Source organism: Ictalurus punctatus, chromosome 20 (assembly GCF_001660625.3).
Source record: "Ictalurus punctatus breed USDA103 chromosome 20, Coco_2.0, whole genome shotgun sequence".
Taxonomy (NCBI): domain Eukaryota; kingdom Metazoa; phylum Chordata; class Actinopteri; order Siluriformes; family Ictaluridae; genus Ictalurus; species Ictalurus punctatus.
In genome coordinates, this window is record NC_030435.2 from 440,653 (window position 1) to 463,638 (window position 22,986).

General features: G+C 42.3%; 1 protein-coding gene across 3 annotated transcripts; it reads left to right on the top strand.

Annotated features, from left to right (window-relative positions):
- Window positions 1-22,964, top strand: LOC108280373 (secretory phospholipase A2 receptor). 3 transcript variants are annotated; one of them, XM_053688571.1, is made up of 7 exons: window positions 1-196; window positions 545-590; window positions 3,545-3,898; window positions 4,109-4,444; window positions 6,552-6,899; window positions 21,457-21,792; window positions 21,931-22,964. In XM_053688571.1, the coding sequence occupies exons 2-7, from the start codon at window positions 554-556 to the stop codon at window positions 22,275-22,277; spliced, it is 1,758 nt and encodes a 585-aa protein (XP_053544546.1). In that variant the 5' UTR covers window positions 1-196; window positions 545-553; the 3' UTR covers window positions 22,278-22,964. The 3 variants fall into 3 exon arrangements, with proteins under 3 accessions (XP_053544546.1, XP_053544545.1, XP_053544544.1); XM_053688570.1 differs by lacking the exon at window positions 21,457-21,792 and adding an exon at window positions 7,008-7,349 and having other exon boundaries at window positions 2-196; window positions 21,931-22,961; XM_053688569.1 differs by lacking the exons at window positions 21,457-21,792; window positions 21,931-22,964 and adding exons at window positions 7,008-7,349; window positions 7,484-8,075 and having other exon boundaries at window positions 3-196.
- Window positions 22,965-22,986: the final 22 nt, after the last annotated feature.

Genomic DNA, 22,986 nt, shown 5'->3' on the forward strand with positions numbered 1-22,986 from the left:
CTTTATTACTGATGTCACTTCACCCACATGCTGAAGTGGTAAAGTTTCATTAATGTACAGTATGGAGGAAGTACAGGGGTTTTGTTTTTGTTGTTGTTGTTTACCTATTTACATGTCAGCATCACGTGATCGTGTGGATGTTAAAGGGGTTTGATTTGAACATTAAGACTCCATTCAGCAGCGAGCACCTCATCAGGTAAGACTGCAGCACTTTACCTGGATCTGTTCACCTGATCACGTTCTCATATCACTGATTAGTTATTGACAAATTCACACACTGCTTTTATCATTTACACTTCACACACACAGCCAGCTCTCTCTGACAACAAGCCCTTCTTCTGATACTAGTCCTCTTCATTATTATTATTATTATTATTATTATTATTGTTATTATTATTATTACTATTATTGTTATTATTATTATTATTATTATTATTATTATTATTACTACTATTATTGTTATTATTGTTATCATTATTATTATTATTATTACAGTTTTCCAGGTGTGTATGTTTAACCCAGATGTTGAATGTTAAACCCACAGGACATCACCATGGCAACCGTGTCAGTTCTGCTCCTTCTGCTCTCAGGTAAAAATTCTCATGAACATGTTTGAATAAAATGCAGCTTTAGTCTTCATGTGCTGAGTTTAAACTGTTGTTATTTTTATTTAAATGGCACTCTTTACATTCGTTCCTCCAAATGTAGTGGTGGTAAAGATGCTCAGGTGAACACCACGCGCTCCTGCCTGAATAATCACTTCCGTTTAAACTTCCTGCTTGAATTAACACGGTGGAATAAACAAATCTAGATTTATTTTCTTTATTTCCCAAATATTACAAACTTCTGTTCATTCAAAACTCCACCAGAGCGCAGAAGTGTTATTTACACAGAATTTTATAACATTAAAAAAACAATATTGATATTTTATTTAGATGCGTGTGAAATGAAAGCTCAGTTTCCTAAAGCAAGTCCAGTAATGAAGAGAGAAATGTGTAAATAAATGAAGTTGTTGTGAAATAAAGCCTCTGCTGTGAGAATCAGTAAACGGTGTGGAGGACATTAATGGGCTGATGTTCACTCCCAATGGGTTTACTGTAATGAGGAAACTGCTGTGTAGAGGATCAGTGAGTTTATATAATAGTGTCATTAAACTGTGACGGATGTGAGGAAATTGGTGTACGAGTTCGTGACGTATGTACATGAGCCGAATGATCAGATCTGATCGAAGCAGTGTAAAGGACACGCAGCATTAAAACACTGAATCATTTACCTGAACGGTTCTTTCTCAAAGGTCAAGCGGTTCTCTTTCCGCTCTGTAACTGCTCTCAGGGACTAAATGTGGCCGCTAGATGGCGGTGTTTACTGACTGGAAGAAGCAAGTCATGTATGGGAGCTTTTGTCCACAGAATTGCAGAATTCAGTAAGATGTAATTCCTCATTAAAGTGAAAGATCTTTTTTTCTCGGGTAAAACTGATTCCTGTTCAGTTCAGTGGTTTAATTTCAGCTGAAACTCACAGAACACAAGATCACTAAACTGTTTAGATCCATGATTTAGTTAGAGTACAATAATAATAGCTGCTGTGACACTCGTCCTGAACAAGCAACGAGCGGCATGTAAACACTACAATAAGACAGAATTAATAAATCATAAACTGCCTTTGCTGAGTGAGTTATGAGAGTTTATACACAGTTCAGTGTCGAGGAGAGAGACGAGCTTCCAGAAGGACCAGATTATTACATAAACAAACAAACAAACAAATCCAATTTCAAACATGTAACACCCGCGCGAGCCGGTAGAGGGAGGCGTAGACCTTCTTCCGGTAATAGCGTAGTCCCATGAGAACTACCTTACCCATCGTGCAATGCGGTCATTACTGCACCTGGCTGCACCTGGGATTACTCTGTTTAAGCGCGCGGGTGAAAGATTCGGGTGCTGAGTCTCCAGTTTAGATGAAGTCGGTACACGGTGTAGTTCATTATAAAAATAATAATAAATACATTTTATTTAAAAGGGGTGGGGCCGGGTTTTTATTTTACTGAGTTGAGCTCGGTTGGTGAATCGGGTGGCTGTGTGTCTCATACTCTCTGTGTTCCTTCTCACTATTGTTTGGTCCTCTGTGGTTTATTTTGTGCCACACTCTCTGCCCGAGAGGATCTGGGTTCGATGCCCACAGTCGAGCATTCCCTTCCTCACTGCATTCTGTCTGTGCCCTCATCTCTAGGGCTTTCTGGGCGTGGCCACCGGGTCCCTGTCCCCTCAGGGCCGTTTCTGAACATTTAGGGGCCCTTTAGGGGATATCTTGATGTTACTGAGTGCCTGATTTTCCACGGCAGAACATCACCTTTTAATGTCAAACGTGTTGTTGTTATTGTCGTTGTTGTTGTTGTTGTTGTTGTTGTTGTTGAGGCATCAGGTATTTTAGTCGCCTTTGGAGCTTTAATATATAAATGACAGGAAGAAACTCCATCTTTAAAGTTACTGCCTTATTTCTCAGTGTTCAGTCAGGAGGAGCCTGTGGGCGGTGGAGATGAGATATGAGCAGGGAACCAGACAAAAGAGAGGCTTACCTTACACACATCTTTTTTATTCCAGCAATGTCTAGATAAAATATCAACAAATCCATACAACCCTGAATGAAATGTAGGTTATTCATGCCATAGAAGCAGACATAGCTTTCGTTAAAATGTTTATTTCTTGTGTTTTTAAATAGTTTTTGTTGTTTTGTAGACAGTTTAAGCATTGAGGTTGATTGCAGTCAGGCAGGACATCAGTTTTCTACAGCTAGTCTACATTTAAAACCAGGTTAGTGGTGAACTGAATTTGTGGTGAAAGTCTTCAGCTAATATGTAGGCAATTATTCTGTCCTTGGCTTTATTAAAGGAAATAAACTGATGAATGTCCCTGTGCTTTAGCAGACACCCAGACCCGAGTCCTCTAATGCAGAGGAGCATTTTATATTAAACACCGCGGAGAAGAGTGTAACCTGCAAACTTTACCTTCTCAAACGCATTTATAAAAATGAATCCTAATAAATTTCACACGGACACAATCCACTGAGAAATAGTTTCGTAGGTGCGATAAACTTACAGTCTCCTTTCCTCCGAGCAACAAACGTAATTGTTCAGCTGCTGATTAAGCAAATAAAACTCACATCACTCGAGTAAACTTTCTAATACATAAGCCAATGAGGATCATTAAACTTCTTAACAGCCTCGGAAATACTATTCATGTGAAACCATTAGATATTCTCATCCTTTTAACTCGTTTATCAGACACAGCTCTTAAACATCTCTCCTACTCAAATCACCTGCACACTCTCTTCCACATCTGTATGAAGCTCCAGCTGTTCACATCTGTATGAAGCTCCAGCTGTTCACATCACAGTGTTTTCACTTTTCTGAGTCGCTTCACCAGCAGACCGCTGTTCTGGAGTCAGTCTCTCAGTCTGAAAGGAAAACAGCACATAGTCGTTCATCCTCATCACATTTCCCTCCATCATCTCTGTCCTGATTCATTAACAGGAGAAATTTCTTCCACAGCTTTTTCTCCTCCAGTCCACAGCCGTCGCTCTATATTCCAGATCATTCCGAGTGAAATGAATCAGACTGCGGCTCGGGCAGCTTGCAGAGAAAATTACATCGACCTCGTCACTGTGTACTCTGATGAAGACAACACTGAACTGCATAATATGATGATGAATTATGGGTATTGGAGCTGGATCGGTCTCTATCGCAGTAACTTCAGTGAGAAATGGTCTAATGCTGATCCTGTAACATTCAGAAATCTGGCAGGGGATTGTGGGACATCGAGCTACTGTGCTGCTATGAAGGCTGATGGTTCATGGGAAAGTCTTCAGTGCACAGGGACACGATATTTCATGTGCTATGAAGAAGGTAACTTCTGACTTAAAATTCATATTGTAATGTATATTTATAATAGATTTTTAAAATATATATAATGTTTAATATAATGTGTTATTGTAAACATTAAGGAAAGGATTTTCTAATAATAATAATAATAATAATTATATATGTGTGTGTGTAATTTTATATATATATATATATATATAATTTTATTTTATTTTATTTTTTTTACCGCCACAGATGCTTCTTCACAGACTCCTAATTATCATCTAATCCTTGAGAGTGAGACCTGGTCTGGTGCTCAGCGTTACTGCAGGGGGAACTACACTGACCTGGTCAGTATCAGAGATCAGCAGCAGAATGAAGAGGTGAAGATTAAAGGGTTAAACAGCACCACGTCCTTCTGGATCGGCCTGCTGTGTGATGACTGGCAGTGGACCGATGGAGGAAACTCCGCCTACAGAAACTGGGGGAGTGGCCAACCTCAGTCATCACCATACGACTGTGTAATATTGAGTGAATGGGGATGGATTTCAGTACCGTGCAATAATAATTATCCCCCTCTGTGCTACAGCAGTAAGTGTGAACTTTCCAAACAGTAAAACTGTCTCAGCAATCTTCTGTATGATGACTAGAACACAGCTGGTGTGAGTCTCTGTCTCAATAATAATTACACATACTATAATATCTGTTATATACTATAATATATGCAGTCCGCTCCTGTATTTATTATATAATGTAGTATGTAGTAAGGGTGTCAATCGAAAACTATCAACAAATGGAAAAATAAATGTCTGATATGAAGAGAGTCCGTGGATGAAGTCGTGTCTCTCATGAAAGAACGGGAAACTTCACTAACGGTTCGCGACGGTGGCAGGCAGCCAATCAGATCTGATTTCAAGATAAATGAGTTAGCCAATGATATTTGAGGTTACAGTTGGGCCCGCCCACTGCTGACAAAAATATAAAAGTATTCGCGCGAGCAGAACAGAGATTTTTCCTTATGCGAGCGTTAACACCGCGCTCGGATTTTTGGCATGGATCCGTAATACCTTTTTGTGTGATCAAAATACGTTCTTGCGCGTGCAGAAATTTCACGAAAAATAACACCATAGCGGGCGCCGAAATAAGGTGACGCCCCAAATAAGGTGACGCCCCAAATAAAGTGACGCCCCAAAAGGTGACGCCCCAAATAAGGTGACGCCCCAAATAAAGTGACGCCCCAAAAGGTGACGCCCTAAGCGGCTGCCTATGACGCCTCCTGACGGTGCTGTGTCTACTGCACGGTGTGTACAGCACTCGGAGCCTCTGTCAGGAGATATCACCTGCATCAGATTCAGCACTTTTCTCTTTACCTCTCCACCTTCACTTTTGTAAAGTCTGATAACCTTTAGATTCCATCTTCTTTTAAAGGTCTCCAGGTCATCGAGCCTCTCCCACCAAACCTGGTTTTCCTTTTCAAGCTGAGTCACCTGCCTCTCCATGACTGACACTTTGCCTTTCATGTTCTCCACCTCCTTTCCAGTGAAATCCAAACACACAATAATATGCTGGACTGAACTGTCTTCTCTAACCACGCTTTCTGTGGACTACAACTTCTCATAAAAGTCTGTTTTGCTGAAATTTTCTCAGAGGCTCAAGTAGTGTCACATTCAATACTTTAAATAGTTTTTGTTGTTTTGTAGACAGTTTAAGCATTGAGGTTGATTGCAGTCAGGCAGGACATCAGTTTTCTACAGCTAGTCTACATTTAAAACCAGGTTAGTGGTGAACTGAATTTGTGGTGAAAGTCATTCTTCAGCTAATATGTAGGCAATTATTCTGTCCTTGGCTTTATTAAAGGAAATAAACTGATGAATGTCCCTGTGCTTTAGCAGACACCCAGACCCGAGTCCTCTAATGCAGAGGAGCATTTTATATTAAACACCGCGGAGAAGAGTGTAACCTGCAAACTTTACCTTCTCAAACGCATTTATAAAAATGAATCCTAATAAATTTCACACGGACACATTCCACTGAGAAATAGTTTCGTAGGTGCGATAAACTTACAGTCTCCTTTCCTCCGAGCAACAAACGTAATTGTTCAGCTGCTGATTAAGCAAATAAAACTCACATCACTCGAGTAAACTTTCTAATACATAAGCCAATGAGGATCATTAAACTTCTTAACAGCCTCGGAAATACTATTCATGTGAAACCATTAGATATTCTCATCCTTTTAACTCGTTTATCAGACACAGCTCTTAAACATCTCTCCTACTCAAATCACCTGCACGCTCTCTTCCACATCTGTATGAAGCTCCAGCTGTTCACATCTGTATGAAGCTTCAGCTGTTCACATCTGTATAAAGCTCCAGCTGTTCACATCTGTATGAAGCTCCAGCTGTTCACATCTGTATGACGCTCCAGCTGTTCACATCTGTATGACGCTCCAGCTGTTCACATCTGTATAAAGCTCCAGCTGTTCACATCTGTATAAATCTCCAGCTGTTCACATCTGTATGAAGCTCCAGCTGTTCACATCACAGTGTTTTCACTTTTCTGAGTCGCTTCACCAACAGACCGCTGTTCTGGAGTCAGTCTCTCAGTCTGAAAGGAAAACAGCACATAGTCGTTCATCCTCATCACATTTCCCTCCATCATCTCTGTCCTGATTCATTAACAGGAGAAATTTCTTCCACAGCTTTTTCTCCTCCAGTCCACAGCCGTCTCTCTACATTCTATGTGATTATGGATAGCATGACTCAGACTGCGGCTCGGGCAGCTTGCAGAGAAAATTACATCGACCTCGTCACTGTGTACTCTGATGAAGACTACACTGACCTGTATAATATGAAGCCTTATTGGTATTGGAGATGGATCGGTCTCTATCGCAGTAACTTCAGTGAGAAATGGTCTAATGGTGATCCTGTAACATTCAGAAATCTGGCAGGGGATTGTGGGAATTCGAGCCGCTGTGCTGCTATGAAGACTGATGGTTCATGGGAAAGTCTTCAGTGCACAGGGACGCGATATTTCATGTGCTATGAAGGTAAATTTTTGTATATTATAATAACTTTAAAAATATATAATGGTTAATGTGTTGTCATTATAAACATACAAATAAATTTGGATTTTGTTTGTTTTTTAATTTCCACAGATGCTTCTTCACAGACTCCTAATTATCATCTAATCCTTGAGAGTAAGACCTGGTCTGGTGCTCAGCGTTACTGCAGGAGGAACTACACTGACCTGGTCAGTATCAGAGATCAGCAGCAGAATGAAGAGGTGAAGATTAAAGGGTTAAACAGCACCACGTCCTTCTGGATCGGCCTGCTGTGTGATGACTGGCAGTGGACCGATGGAGGAAACTCCACCTACAGAAACTGGGCCAAGTGGAGTGGTCATCCTCTATCATCACCATACGACTGTGTAGTATTGAGTGAATGGGGATGGTATTCAGTAGCGTGCAGTGATAATTATCCCCCTCTGTGCTACAGCAGTAAGTGTGGACTTTCCAAACATTGTAAAATTGTCTCAGCAATCTTCTGTATGATGACTAGAACACAGCTGGTGTGAGTCTCTGATATCACTCTAAACCATCCTCCTCCTTTTGGGGTTTTCTGTCTCTATCAGCTTCCATCCATGTGAGTGATGAGGTTCTGAGCTGGGAGGAAGCGCTGGATTACTGTCGTGAAGGGAACAGGGCTGGAATTCTCAACATCGATTCTGAATCTGAACAGGAACAGCTGGAGTCTGAGCTCAGGAGGAGGCGTGTCCCCCCAGGGAATCTGTGGGTGGGGCTTGGACCGAACCGTCTCTCTGAGATGAAGGTGTCGTCCGGTCCGCTGACCTGCGAGGACGTAGAGAGACAGACAGAACCTCCGCTGTCTCACTGCGCTGCTGACACACACGCTGCAGAAGCAGCACCTGATTATGTGATGAACTCTGCTGAACTTCGAGTCGTGTGTAAACTGAAATAAAAGGCGGTTTTCTCCATGCTGGAAGAACAGAGCACTGCACAGTTGAGTGTTTTCCAGCACTAACTCACCTGAAACCTTCATTATGCACGTGTTCACTAGGTGATGAGTTGAATCAGGGGTCATAGAGCAGGAAAAAGCCTAAAGTGTGCAGGAACTGTTCACACACGCAGAGCTTTACACACCAATTCACATTCACCAGAATATTCACAAGATGTACTTAAGGCTTTCAGACGAATTCATACAAATACACACATTTTTAAGATATTAATCCTTTTCTCCGTAATTCTTAAGATACAATTTCTTCATGTTTCTTTTCTATTAAATCAATATATAATAAGAAATATAATTTTATTAATTTCTCTTGTGATATCTTTTGGGTTGTTTCTCTTCATGTGCAGCAGGCGAGTGTTTGTACATTTAATGATCTGATTCTACTAAAGTAAAGTTTTTGGGTTTTGGGGTTTAGTAGCTGAATAAACACTAATGTTGAGTTTAGAAAATATTGATGTTCTATATTAATAAAATGTAACCCGATATTTTTACAATAATAAAGTTTTCATATTCTAAACGTGACTGTGTCTTTATTTATCAAAAAGTGTGTCTTAAATGTCATTACATTCATTATTATTATTTCATTTTTATTATTACATTTACATTTATTCATTTCGCAGACGCTTTTATCCAAAGCGACTTACAAATGAGAAAATACAAGCAAAGTGATATATCAAGCAGAGAACAATACAAGTAGTGCGACCAAACAAGATCCGTTAATTGAGTTCCAGAAGAAGCAAAGTGCGCAGAGTAGAGGTGTAAGTGCAAATTTTAAAAAATTAAAATACATTTTATGAGTTGGCTAGGTGTTCATGGAAGAGGAGGGTCTTTAGCTGTTTTTTGCAGATGGTGAGAGATTATGTGGTCCAGTTCATTCCACCACTGAGGGACAGTTAGTGTGAAGGTTCTGGAAAGGGACCTTGCGCCACACTGAGTTGGAACTACTAAACGTCGGTCGCTAATCGATCGCAGATTGCGAGAGGGAACGTAGGCATTCAGGAGAGAGTTGAGGTAGGGGGCGCTGTTCCTGACAAGGTCTTGTAGGTGAGCATCAAGGCCTTGAATTTGATGCAGGCAGCAACAGGAAGCCAGTGGAGGGAGATGAAGAGGGGTGTGACATGGGTTCTCTTGGGCTGGTTGAAGACGAGGCACGCTGCAGCATTCTGAATCATCTGAAGGGGTTTGATGGAGCTGCTGGGAGACCCGAGAGTAGTGAGTTGCAGTAGTCCAGTTTTGAGATAACAAGAGCCTGGACTAGTATCCGTGTAGCCTGTTTGGTGAGGTAGGGTTGGATTTTCTTGATGTTGTACAGGATGAACCTACAGGACCGTGCAGTTGTTGAGATGTGGTCTGTAAAGGTCAAGCTGTCATCAAGAATCACCCCGAAGTTTCTGGCCGTCCTGGTTGGCATGAGTATGGTTGAGCCGAGCTGTACAGTGAGGTGGTGGTTGACTGAGGGACAGGCTGGGATGACACGAAGCTCAGATTTTGCCAGGTTGAGCTTAAGATGGTGTTCCCTCATCCAGACCGAGATGTCCGACAGGCAAGCAGAGATGCGTGCGGAGACGGATGGATCATCAGGCTGGAAGGACAAATAGAGCTGGGTGACATCAGCATAGCAATGATATGAGAAGCCATGAGACTCAATCACCTGCCCTAGAGATGTGGTGTAGATAGAAAAGAGGAGTGGACCCAGAACTAACCCCTGTGGAACGCCAGTTGTGAGTTGCTGAGTTTCAGAAATACCTCCCCTCCACAATACCTTGAAGGATCTGTCAGAGTGATAGGATTCCACCCAGCGCAGAACCGTTCCAGTGATGCCCAGGCTGGAGAGAGTTGACAGGAGGATCTGATGGTTCACAGTGTCGAAAGCAGCAGAGAGGTCAAGTAGGATGAGGACAGATGATCTAGAGGTTGCTCTTGCTAATCGTAAGGCTTCAGTGACGGAAAGCAGAGCAGTCTCCCTGGAGTGGTTGCTCTTGAAGCCAGACTGCTTGGTGTCCAGGAGGTTGTTCTGTGTCAGAAAATTGGAGAGTTCATTAAAAACAGCTTTTTCAAGAGTTTTGGAAAGAAAAGTGAGGAGGGAAATGGGTCTGCAGCAGGGTTAAGTGATGGTTTTTTAAGCGGTGGGGTAACCCGGGCCTGTGTAAATGAGGTAGGGTATGTGCCAGTAGAGAGGGATGTGTTAAAGATGTGTTTGAGTGCAGGTAATAGTGTGGGAGAGATGGACTGAAGAAGGTGAGAAGGGATAGGGTCAAGAGGACAGGTTGTGGGACGGCTAGAGAGGAGGAGTTTAGAGACATCAGTCTCTGAGAGGGGAGAGAAGGAAGTCAGTTGGGAGTTACATGGAGGACGAGCCGGTCTATGCATGTCTGGGGTTGAGAACTGGTTCCTGATGTAACCTTGTTGGAAAAGAAAGTGGCAAAGTCATCTGCAGTGAGAGAGGTGGGGGAAGGGGGAGGAGGGGGACAGAGAAGAGAGGAAAAGGCTTTGAAGAGAGTGCGGGTGTTGGGAGAACTACCAATCTTCTCTGGGTAGTATGTGGCTTTATCAGTGGAGATGCTATTGGAAAAAGAGGAGAGAAGTGCCTGGTAATTGGTTAGGTCAGTTGGGTTGTTAGATTTGCGCCATTTCCTTTCAGATGCTCTTAGTTTGGCCCGGTTGTTACGTAGAGCTTCTTAGAGCCAAGGGCTAGGGGTGATGTGCGAGCAGGTCCGGAGGTTAGGGGGCAGATGCTGTCAAGAGAAGATGTTAGGGCGGAACATAGTATGTCAGTTGCACTGTTCAAATCAAGTGAGGAGCGGTGGCTATCAGAGGGAAGTAAAGTTGTCACAACGGAGGAATAATGTGAGGGGCAAAGGGAGCGAAGATTGCGACGAAAAGAGATAGAGCAGCTGACCATCCAGCAGCTGACGGGAGAGTATAAAGGGGCGATCCTCCACTCACAAAAAGAGAGAGAGAGCCCCCGAGGCATGCATGATAACCTGTCTTGTGTTTCTTCCAGAGAAATTGGAGGAAACTGAGGATTTCGCCCCCTGGCTGCACATGAGGCGCTCGCTGACCGCAGAACGGGAACATAGCTGCTTGGAAAACCCCCAGCATGGCCCCGGCAGCCCCGTAAACAACATTGGCACCCTAGCACTTCACCCCACTGCACTTAAACAAACTCTGCACGTTTGCCTCAGAAAGGCCTCCTGTGTGTCTGTGCTCATCCCACCACCGTCTAAGCTCACTACACTGGTGGAGAATGCGGGCATGAGCACAGACCCGCCCATATATAAAAAAAAATTAGGCAGCACCTAATGGAGGCCAGCCTCCAGCAGCAGACCCTGACGCAGCAGCTCTACCAAAGCCTACAGGTCACAACCCAGGAGCTTCTGGCCCTGAAAGCAACAACACCTGCGGCTGCCACACCTCACCCTGATCCCCGCCGAGACGCCCAGCACCTTCTTCCCCACCTGACCCCAGAGAATAACATCGAGGCCTACCTAGAAGCCTTCGAACGGGTCATCCACCAAGAGGACTGGGGCATCGAAGAGTGGCCATGCATTCTTCGCCCGCTGCTCTTCGGAGAAGCGCGCACGGAGTGTTACGCCCTCTCTCTGGAAGAAGCAGGGGACTACGGACAAGTAAAGAGGGAGATTCTGGTATGTGGGCAAGACCCCCACCAGGCAACTGGTGAACTCTGCCGCCCACAGAGCACCAGGCCATGGGAATGCTAGCTCCCAGGACACCCAAGGAACTACTAACCGCCCTGGAATGCGCCCTGACCACCCTAGCACTCAGCAGGGACGGACAGCAAACTCTTAGCCCGCCTAGAAGGGGCCCGAAGCCCCACGACCGAAGCCATCCCACCTACGGGAGGCCCAGGGACAAGCCCATGCTGATAGAGCCGGACCAGGGGACACCGAAGAAGGCCCAGAAACCCTGGCCGACAGGGTGTGCCCTCCGCACGCTGGACCCGCCAAAAGCGCCCCAGCGAGTGAAGGAAGCATGAGTGTGGCAGGCCTACATGGCCCGAGGCGAGGAGGACGCCGTGACAGAAGGTGAGCCGCGAACACACCCTAACCCAATCTCGTCTGTGTTTCAACAGGTGAACCGGCATGGGAACTTCGGCCGAGAGCAGAAAGAGGACAGCCACCTGAAACATTGCTGGGTCCAGATTGCTGGTGCTTCAGATTGAGGGGGTTGACCAGAGTCCAAACCAGAGGCTCTCCTCCTCCTGCTTTCTGATCAGGAGAGGCCTGCTGTACCACCGGAGCAACCGCAGAGGGGAAAACATGGACCTTTTGGTAGTCCCCAAGACCAGAACGCAAATACTGATACACCTGGCCCATGCCATCCACTCAGGGGCCACCTGGGGGCACGAAACACCCTGGAGAAGCTGAAGGATCGCTTTGTCTGACCAGGGATGGATGCAGAGGTCCGGGGCTTCTGCCAATGATGACCCCAGTGCCAACGCAAGGCCCCGAGGAAGCCCCCGCTGGTGCCCCTTATCCCGCTTCCCATCATAGGCGTCCCCTCAAGAGGATAGGCGTGGACCTCGTCGGGCCGCTCCCAAAAGCTGCCCGGTGTCATGAATACATACTGGTCATTGTGGACTACGCCACCAGGTACCCCGAGGTGGTGCCTCTAGGTTAAGCCACCTCCCGTAATGTCCCTAAGGAACTGGTGCTCCTGTTCAGCTGTGTGGGGATCCCGAAAGACATCCTGACAGACCAAGGCACCCCTTTTGTGTCAAAATTAATGTCTGATCTGTGTCGGCTGTTGCAGGTGAAACACCTAAAAGCATCCGTCTACCACCCACAAACGGATGGGCTGGTCGAACGGTTCAACCAAAACGTTGTACCAAATCTTGCACGGGGTGGTAGACAAGGAAAGGAGGAACTTGGACCTCCTCCTGTCTTACGTCCTGTTTGCCATCCAGGAGTGCCCCCAAGCGTGGGCTTCACACCCTTCGAGCTCCTCTTCGGACGGTGACCTCAAGGACTGCTGGACATGGCACGGGAAGCGTAGGAAGAACAACCCTTGTGGTAATGTGTAAATAATAAATATTTTAAACTCTTCAGTGAAATCTACTTTCAGATATTAGCATGAACTATTAGCAAAAACTGTGGTAAGATCAGCATGTAACTTTATGTTGATTTTTTTAAGTGATTAAAATGTTAATAAGCTTCTCACATTCCATCTGCATTGTGTTCTGTGTGTGTTTATACTTTAAAAGACACTCTATGTGCTTCATCAGGGACTTTATCAGGCTCAACAAATCCTACATCCTATTTTTCAACAAACAATAACTTCAGCATGTAAAAGTGTATAAAGGTTTGACTTTTAACTCTCCTGGATATTTGTGTTACACATTTTACTCCACTGAGATAAAGTTCATCCTCCTAACAAAACTGTGTTATTAAAGAGTCAAAAATCTCTTTACACATTATTGTACATAAAACAAAAACACATAACAAAAAGATCAAACCCCATAATAGTCCTTCTTACTTCTAACAAAGATATTTCTGAGAATTACCTTTTCATAAAATCTTGTACACTGTCAATATTTATCACCTTATGGTTATAAACTGTATATAGCCGTCACGTTCCAGATCACGAAACATAGAGTGGACTACAAACATGGCTGCCGACTACAACTCCCAGAATAATATGCTGCCTTGAGCTTATCCAGTGAGTCTTCAACTATTCTACATAGGGTAAAGAAGTAGATGAACAACTCCTCATCCTCAAGCAGGGAAACCAGAGTGCTGCTGAATTCACGCTGTAGTGCACCCTAACCACTGGCAACAGCTGGAACGAAATGCTACCTCAAAGTAGAATACCAGCAGGGCTTAAATCAGGATATTCTCACTAAACTTGCATGCCATGATGACGTAATCTCACTAGACTCCATCTTTGGCCTCTCCGTCTGTCATGACCACAGATAACTTCCATCACGGAAGTCCAAACACCTGAGACTATGCAGCTAGGGCAAGCCATGTTGAAAGATGTGGAACGCCAAAGGTACACACGCTCTCTGACATTCAGAAGTTTATCTCTTCCTCCAAGGCCAGTTTCACTACAAGAACTTCTCTGCTGCATTTGTCAGAAAGAACTTCTTCAAAAAGAAAGCCACTGGGTGACATTTAGGTTTTTCACCAAACCACTGCGCTAGCACCGCCCCATGCCTGTCTCAGAAGCATCCACTTCCACCACAAAGGGCCTGGACGGGTGAAGGTGCTTCAAAATAGGGGCCGATGGAAACACTTCCTTAAGGTGTTGGAATCAGAAGTTTGCACTTTGTGTGCTGAAGACGAGGTCGCTAGGATCCTACCTGTAAACTCCTCCGACTGCCCACACCACCACAGGTGGGTAGAGGAGCCAAACCTTTTGATGAACTACAGTAAAAGTAATAATGTTAATAAGGACTTGAGTAAGAGTACTAAAGAGTGTACCAATGAGTACCAATGAGAAGACGACTCAAGTAGCAAGTTACTAGTTACTTCAGATCTGATTCAAATGAAGGAATAATCCCGAATCTCAGGGTGTTTTCACACCTGGCTTGTTTGGAGCATTTGTTTGGGAACCTAGTGCGTTTTCTGCCTTAGTTCGGCTTGTTAAGACATGAACACTGCAGTCGCGCTCGGATACGCACCAAAACAATCACAACTCCGAGTAAACGGACTCTGGAGCGGTTCGCTTGGGGTCAGTGTGTGAAGTGTACATTGATTTATCAGTTTTCCAGATTAACTAGTTGGTGTAATGCAGATGTTTTCAACAAAGAGACGTGTACAAAGATTTTGTAATAATTTCCTTTCATTTCCACCAGCGCGTGTTTTGAAATTGTTGAACAACGCTGTGATGATTGTTTGTGTGTCACACTCATGCAAATCCAATGTGTGTGTTTTCCTCTGATTTCTTCTTGGCACAACATTTGCGTATGATTCCCTGCTCAACACTTTCCCCATTTTTGTTGCTTATTTCACCAAAATGCTGACATCCGAACGGTAAATAATGATAAAACAATAGGCTAATAAAATATAATTATAAAATAAGAAAATCTGCATGTAGTTTGTGATTCAACCATTTCCATATTTTCAGGATTATGCTTTAAAAGAAAGATCAAGGGTGTTTTTTAAATATCATTTTTAGTGAGGTTTTGTTTGTGTGTGTTTAAATAAAACCTCGTCAGATCTTTTGATGGATAATTTCTGATAAAACGTATTAAATGAAATCATAGAGGCTAAAAGTGCTATTTTAAAAGACTTCTGTATGGAGGATGTGCAGGGTTTGGGATTTTTTGGGACCAATTTGCATGTCAGCATCACGTGATCACGTGGATGTTAAAGAAGTTTGGTACTTTTTTTCAGTAGCACCTCGGTCAGGTTCTGAGCGAGCCGAGCCGATCCTAAATGTGAGCCACGCACTGAGGGAGTATGGATTCTCCTTAACGAGTGGTACTGTATTGTGCCTGAATAAATGTGTCATTTAATACATACTTTGCACATGTTTTAACTATTAATTGAAAATGTTGTAGCATTTCTCTCATTACAGATAAAATTACAACAAAGTTTCTGTCTTAGAGTTTTACATCTCGCTCGTCACCGGTTTCCAAACAGGCGTTTATCCAGCTCCCCCTGACTCTAACAGAACACCAGTTCCTGTTGAACCTGCTTTATTTGTTTATCAGCTCCTGTTCTCTCTGATCACGTGATCATGTGGATATTAAAGGGGTTTGATTTGAACATTAAGGCTCCATTCAGCAGCGAGCACCTCATTAACACACACTTCTCTTGAAATATATATCACTTTGGAGAACTTTATTGCGAGTTTGATGTAACAGTGTAATCAGTGCTTTTGAAATCTGTATTTAATACAGGAGGTTACAGATCAGAAATGACCCCATTCTACTATAAATAATGATTATTACAGTAATAACACATCACTGCTGTACTGCTTCTGTTTAATTACAACTCACTACAACCCTCAACGATATTTAAGGTTCAATTTCACCAGAAAATGGAAGATTTCCACATAATCATGATAATAATTTCAGATTTCTTCATTTCTCTCCACATGTTTAGTCATGTCGATGAAGGACAGGGTTTAATCTGTGTCTGTGAATAACAGCACTTACTGTTCATCCTGACAAACATGAAGCGCACAATCTGTTATAGAGGCCTGACAAGTTTAATTCATATTCATTCAATGATCAAAGAAATTCTTCACATCATTGCTTCAGTAAAGAAAGTTTTATAATAACGTGCATGTAATTTAAATTCTCTGGACATTTTCTTCCTCTGTGCTGCAGTTAGACACCAGTTTGTTTGTTCATCATGTTGATGTTCCTCTCATTTGCATAAAGCACATACGGAGGATTTTATTTATTTTATTTTCCTCCACAGCAACATCCGTGTATGAATTCCCCGGTCACACTCTTCCCTCTCACTTCACTCCTAATGCTGACATGGACATCCACCAAAATAGTTCTAATATAATATAACTATAACTAAAATACTACATTTTAATAGTTTAAACACTGAAATCATCAATAGTGTTTTCTGTTATTATTATTATTATTATTATTATTATTATTATTATCACATGTGATTCAGTTAGATATGAAACATTTTCTCTTTCTGCATCAGCTGTTTTTTCACTGATGCAAATTCAGTGAATGTTTTTTCCTGGAGTCACATTTGGGTATGATCGAGACGATCTCTCCTGCTGAACACATCGTCCTTTATTACTGATGTCACTTCACCCACATGCTGAAGTGGTAAAGTTTTATTAATGTACAGTATGGAGGAAGTACAGGGGTTTTGTTTTTGTTGTTGTTGTTTACCTATTTACATGTCAGCATCACGTGATCGTGTGGATGTTAAAGGGGTTTGATTTGAACATTAAGACTCCATTCAGCAGCGAGCACCTCATCAGGTAAGACTGCAGCACTTTACCTGGATCTGTTCACCTGATCACGTTCTCATATCACTGATTAGTTATTGACAAATTCACACACTGCTTTTATCATTTACACTTCACACACACAGCCAGCTCTCTCTGACAACAAGCCCTTCTTCTGATACTAGTCCTCTTCATTATTATTATTATTATTATTATTATTATTATTGTTATTATTATTATTACTATTATTGTTATTATTATTATTATTATTATTATTATTATTATTATTATTATTACTACTATTATTGTTATTATTGTTATCATTATTATTATTATTATTACAGTTTTCCAGGTGTGTATGTTTAACCCAGATGTTGAATGTTAAACCCACAGGACATCACCATGGCAACCGTGTCAGTTCTGCTCCTTCTGCTCTCAGGTAAAAATTCTCATGAACATGTTTGAATAAAATGCAGCTTTAGTCTTCATGTGCTGAGTTTAAACTGTTGTTATTTTTATTTAAATGGCACTCTTTACATTCGTTCCTCCAAATGTAGTGGTGGTAAAGATGCTCAGGTGAACACCACGCGCTCCTGCCTGAATAATCACTTCCGTTTAAACTTCCTGCTTGAATTAACACGGTGGAATAAACAAATCTAGATTTATTTTCTTTATTTCCCAAATATTACAAACTTCTGTTCATTCAAAACTCCACCAGAGCGCAGAAGTGTTATTTACACAGAATTTTATAACATTAAAAAAACAATATTGATATTTTATTTAGATGCGTGTGAAATGAAAGCTCAGTTTCCTAAAGCAAGTCCAGTAATGAAGAGAGAAATGTGTAAATAAATGAAGTTGTTGTGAAATAAAGCCTCTGCTGTGAGAATCAGTAAACGGTGTGGAGGACATTAATGGGCTGATGTTCACTCCCAATGGGTTTACTGTAATGAGGAAACTGCTGTGTAGAGGATCAGTGAGTTTATATGAAAGTGTCATTAAACTGTGACGGATGTGAGGAAATTGGTGTACGAGTTCGTGACGTATGTACATGAGCCGAATGATCAGATCTGATCGAAGCAGTGTAAAGGACACGCAGCATTAAAACACTGAATCATTTACCTGAACGGTTCTTTCTCAATGGTCAAGCGGTTCTCTTTCCGCTCTGTAACTGCTCTCAGGGACTAAATGTGGCCGCTAGATGGCGGTGTTTACTGACTGGAAGAAGCAAGTCATGTATGGGAGCTTTTGTCCACAGAATTGCAGAATTCAGTAAGATGTAATTCCTCATTAAAGTGAAAGATCTTTTTTTCTCGGGTAAAACTGATTCCTGTTCAGTTCAGTGGTTTAATTTCAGCTGAAACTCACAGAACACAAGATCACTAAACTGTTTAGCTCCATGATTTAGTTAGAGTACAATAATAATAGCTGCTGTGACACTCGTCCTGAACAAGCAACGAGCGGCATGTAAACACTACAATAAGACAGAATTAATAAATCACAAACTGCCTTTGCTGAGTGAGTTATGAGAGTTTATACACAGTTCAGTGTCGAGGAGAGAGACGAGCTTCCAGAAGGACCAGATTATTACATAAACAAACAAACAAACAAACAAATCCAATTTCAAACATGTAACACCCGCGCGAGCCGGTAGAGGGAGGCGTAGACCTTCTTCCGGTAATAGCGTAGTCCCATGAGAACTACCTTACCCATCGTGCAATGCGGTCATTACTGCACCTGGCTGCACCTGGGATTACTCTGTTTAAGCGCGCGGGTGAAAGATTCGGGTGCTGAGTCTCCAGTTTAGATGAAGTCGGTACACGGTGTAGTTCATTATAAAAATAATAATAAATACATTTTATTTAAAAGGGGTGGGGCCGGGTTTTTATTTTACTGAGTTGAGCTCGGTTGGTGAATCGGGTGGCTGTGTGTCTCATACTCTCTGTGTTCCTTCTCACTATTGTTTGGTCCTCTGTGGTTTATTTTGTGCCACACTCTCTGCCCGAGAGGATCTGGGTTCGATGCCCACAGTCGAGCATTCCCTTCCTCACTGCATTCTGTCTGTGCCCTCATCTCTAGGGCTTTCTGGGCGTGGCCACCGGGTCCCTGTCCCCTCAGGGCCGTTTCTGAACATTTAGGGGCCCTTTAGGGGATATCTTGATGTTACTGAGTGCCTGATTTTCCACGGCAGAACATCACCTTTTAATGTCAAACGTCTTGTTGTTATTGTCATTGTTGTTGTTGTTGTTGTTGTTGTTGTTGTTGTTGTTGTTGTTGAGGCATCAGGTATTTTAGTCGCCTTTGGAGCTTTAATATATAAATGACAGGAAGAAACTCCACCTTTAAAGTTACTGCCTTATTTCTCAGTGTTCAGTCAGGAGGAGCCTGTGGGCGGTGGAGATGAGATATGAGCAGGGAACCAGACAAAAGAGAGGCTTACCTTACACACATCTTTTTTATTCCAGCAATGTCTAGATAAAATATCAACAAATCCATACAACCCTGAATGAAATGTAGGTTATTCATGCCATAGAAGCAGACATAGCTTTCGTTAAAATGTTTATTTCTTGTGTTTTTAAATAGTTTTTGTTGTTTTGTAGACAGTTTAAGCATTGAGGTTGATTGCAGTCAGGCAGGACATCAGTTTTCTACAGCTAGTCTACATTTAAAACCAGGTTAGTGGTGAACTGAATTTGTGGTGAAAGTCATTCTTCAGCTAATATGTAGGCAATTATTCTGTCCTTGGCTTTATTAAAGGAAATAAACTGATGAATGTCCCTGTGCTTTAGCAGACACCCAGACCCGAGTCCTCTAATGCAGAGGAGCATTTTATATTAAACACCGCGGAGAAGAGTGTAACCTGCAAACTTTACCTTCTCAAACGCATTTATAAAAATGAATCCTAATAAATTTCACACGGACACAATCCACTGAGAAATAGTTTCGTAGGTGCGATAAACTTACAGTCTCCTTTCCTCCGAGCAACAAACGTAATTGTTCAGCTGCTGATTAAGCAAATAAAACTCACATCACTCGAGTAAACTTTCTAATACAGAAGCAAATGAGGATCATTAAACTTCTTAACAGCCTCGGAAATACTATTCATGTGAAACCATTAGATATTCTCATCCTTTTAACTCGTTTATCAGACACAGCTCTTAAACATCTCTCCTACTCAAATCACCTGCACACTCTCTTCCACATCTGTATGAAGCTCCAGCTGTTCACATCTGTATGAAGCTCCAGCTGTTCACATCACAGTGTTTTCACTTTTCTGAGTCGCTTCACCAGCAGACCGCTGTTCTGGAGTCAGTCTCTCAGTCTGAAAGGAAAACAGCACATAGTCGTTCATCCTCATCACATTTCCCTCCATCATCTCTGTCCTGATTCATTAACAGGAGAAATTTCTTCCACAGCTTTTTCTCCTCCAGTCCACAGCCGTCTCTCTACATTCCAGATCATTCCGAGTGGCATGAATCAGACTGAGGCTCGGGCAGCTTGCAGAGAAAATTACACCGACCTCGTCACTGTGTACTCTGATGAAGACTACACTGAACTGTATAATATGACGGAGAAGGCTGGTATCAAAGGCGGCTGGATCGGACTCTATCGCAGTGTGCTCAGTGAGAAATGGTCTAATGGTGATCCTGTAACATTCAGAAATCTGGCAGGGGATTGTGGGAATTCGAGCTACTGTGCTGCTATGAAGAGTGATGGTTCATGGGAAAGTCTTCAGTGCACAGAGACGCGATATTTCATGTGTTATGAAGGTAAATTTTATATATTATTATAACTTTAAAAATATATTAAGTTTAATATTATAGAATATAGTGTAATCAATGTGTAACTAATATTTGGATATGTTAATGTAATATATATTGTTAATAAAGTATAATCTAATATCTATAACCAACATTTAGAATTATTACTAAGACGCATAATCTAAATCCATAGTGCGCTTGTTGATCAGATTATATTCTAAGTGTGTAATGAGTTAGATGAATTCTGTGTCTTGCTGAACAATAATTGTTTTTCTGTATCAGCCCGTACCTTTCTGCACAGCAGTCCTAATCTAAAACTATAGAACACTTTTAGTCACCTTACGTTCTAAGGGTGTACATTTGGAGCCTTGTGTTTTGTCTAAAACAGCTTTACTCTAAGACAGTAAAATATCAATGAGACATTCACCAAAACTGTGTTTTCAACCAAAGCCTTTAAGCTTGCAAATCAGTGTCAAAATAACAGATCAGACTTCCAGGAGGAAGCGTACCAGGTTGGGGCTATAGGGTGAATTATGGGACAAAGTAAAAACCGTGTTCTGGTAAACATTTAAGAAAATACAACTGACAACGCATGTGCCATATATGTAAGGTATCATATGGACATGAATAATTAACTAAGACAATGGAGATTGGTTTGTTTCTCGAAAGGAAAGGTGAAAGCCCCGCCTTGGGATAATTTTACTACTTCAGAAAAGTATATAAAGACATGTTTGTGATTGTAAAATTCAGACTTTCTGCAGACTGTCTCATTTTGTTGTTTCAATAAAGTTTAATTACTTTTTAACATCTGCTAACCCTCTGTCTCTGAAGGTCTTTATTATGCTGGAAAGATTGTTAGCCACGACATAATGTGTTGTCATTGTAAACATACAAATTTGTTTTTGTTTTTTAACTTCCACAGATGTTTCTTCACAGACTCCTAATTATCATCTAATCCTTGAGAATAAGACCTGGTCTGGTGCTCAGCGTTACTGCAGGGGGAACTACACTGACCTGGTCAGTATCAGAGATCAGCAGCAGAATGAAGAGGTGAAGATTAAAGGGTTAAACAGCACCACGTCCTTCTGGATCGGCCTGCTGTGTGATGATTGGCAGTGGACCGATGGAGGAAACTCCGCCTACAGAAACTGGGGGAGTGGTGAACCTCGGCCATCATCAAGCGACTGTGTAGTACTATGGCAGGGGAAATGGGAATCACATCCATGTGATCATCTTCACTACCCTCTGTGCTACAGCAGTAAGTGTGGACTTTCCAAACAGTAAAACTGTCTCAGCAATCTTCTGTATGATGACTAGAACACAGCTGGTGTGAGTCTCTGTCTCTGATATCACTCTAAACCATCCTCCTCCTTTTGGGGTTTTCTGTCTCTATCAGCTTCCATCCATGTGAGTGATGAGGCTCTGAGCTGGGAGGAAGCGCTGGATTACTGTCGTGAAGGGAACAGGGCTGGAATTCTCAACATCGATTCTGAATCTGAACAGGAAGAGCTGGAGTCTGAGCTCAGGAGGAGGCGTGTCCCCCCAGGGAATCTGTGGGTGGGGCTTGGACCGAACCGTCTCTCTGAGATGAAGGTGTCGTCCGGTCCGCTGACCTGCGAGGACGTAGAGAGACAGACAGAACCTCCGCTGTCTCACTGCGCTGCTGACACACACGCTGCAGAAGCAGCACCTGATTATGTGATGAACTCTGCTGAACTTCGAGTCGTGTGTAAACTGAAATAAAAGGCGGTTTTCTCCATGCTGGAAGAACAGAGCACTGCACAGTTGAGTGTTTTCCAGCACTAACTCACCTGAACCCTCCATTATGCACGTGTTCACTAGGTGATGAGTTGAATCAGGGGTCATAGAGCAGGAAAAAGCCTAAAGTATGCAGGAACTGTTCACACACGCAGAGCTTTACACACCAATTCACATTCACCAGAATATTCACAAGATGTACTTAAGGCTTTCAGACGAATTCATACAAATACACACATTTTTAAGATATTAATCCTTTTCTCCGTAATTTTTCTTTCAAATTTATTAAAGCTGTTTCTTTTCTATTATCATATCTATATATAATAAGAAAATATATTTTTTGTCATTTCTCTTGTGATATATTTTGTGCTGTTTCTCTTCATGTGCACGGTGGCTTAGTGGTTAGCACCTCACACCTCCAGGTCGGGGGTTCGATTCCCGCCGCTGCCCTGTGTGTGTGTGTGTGGAGTGTGTGTGGAGTTTTCCTCCGGGTACTCCGGTTTCCTCCCCCAGTCCAAACACATGCATGGTAGGCTGATTGGAGTGTCTAAAGTGACCCTGAAGGAAAAGCGGTACAGAAGTTGGATGGATGGGTTTAGTAGCTGAATAAACACTAATGTTGAGTTCAGAAACGTTTGATGTTCTTTCTTAATAAAATGTAACCTGATGTTTTTACACTAATAAAGTTTTTATT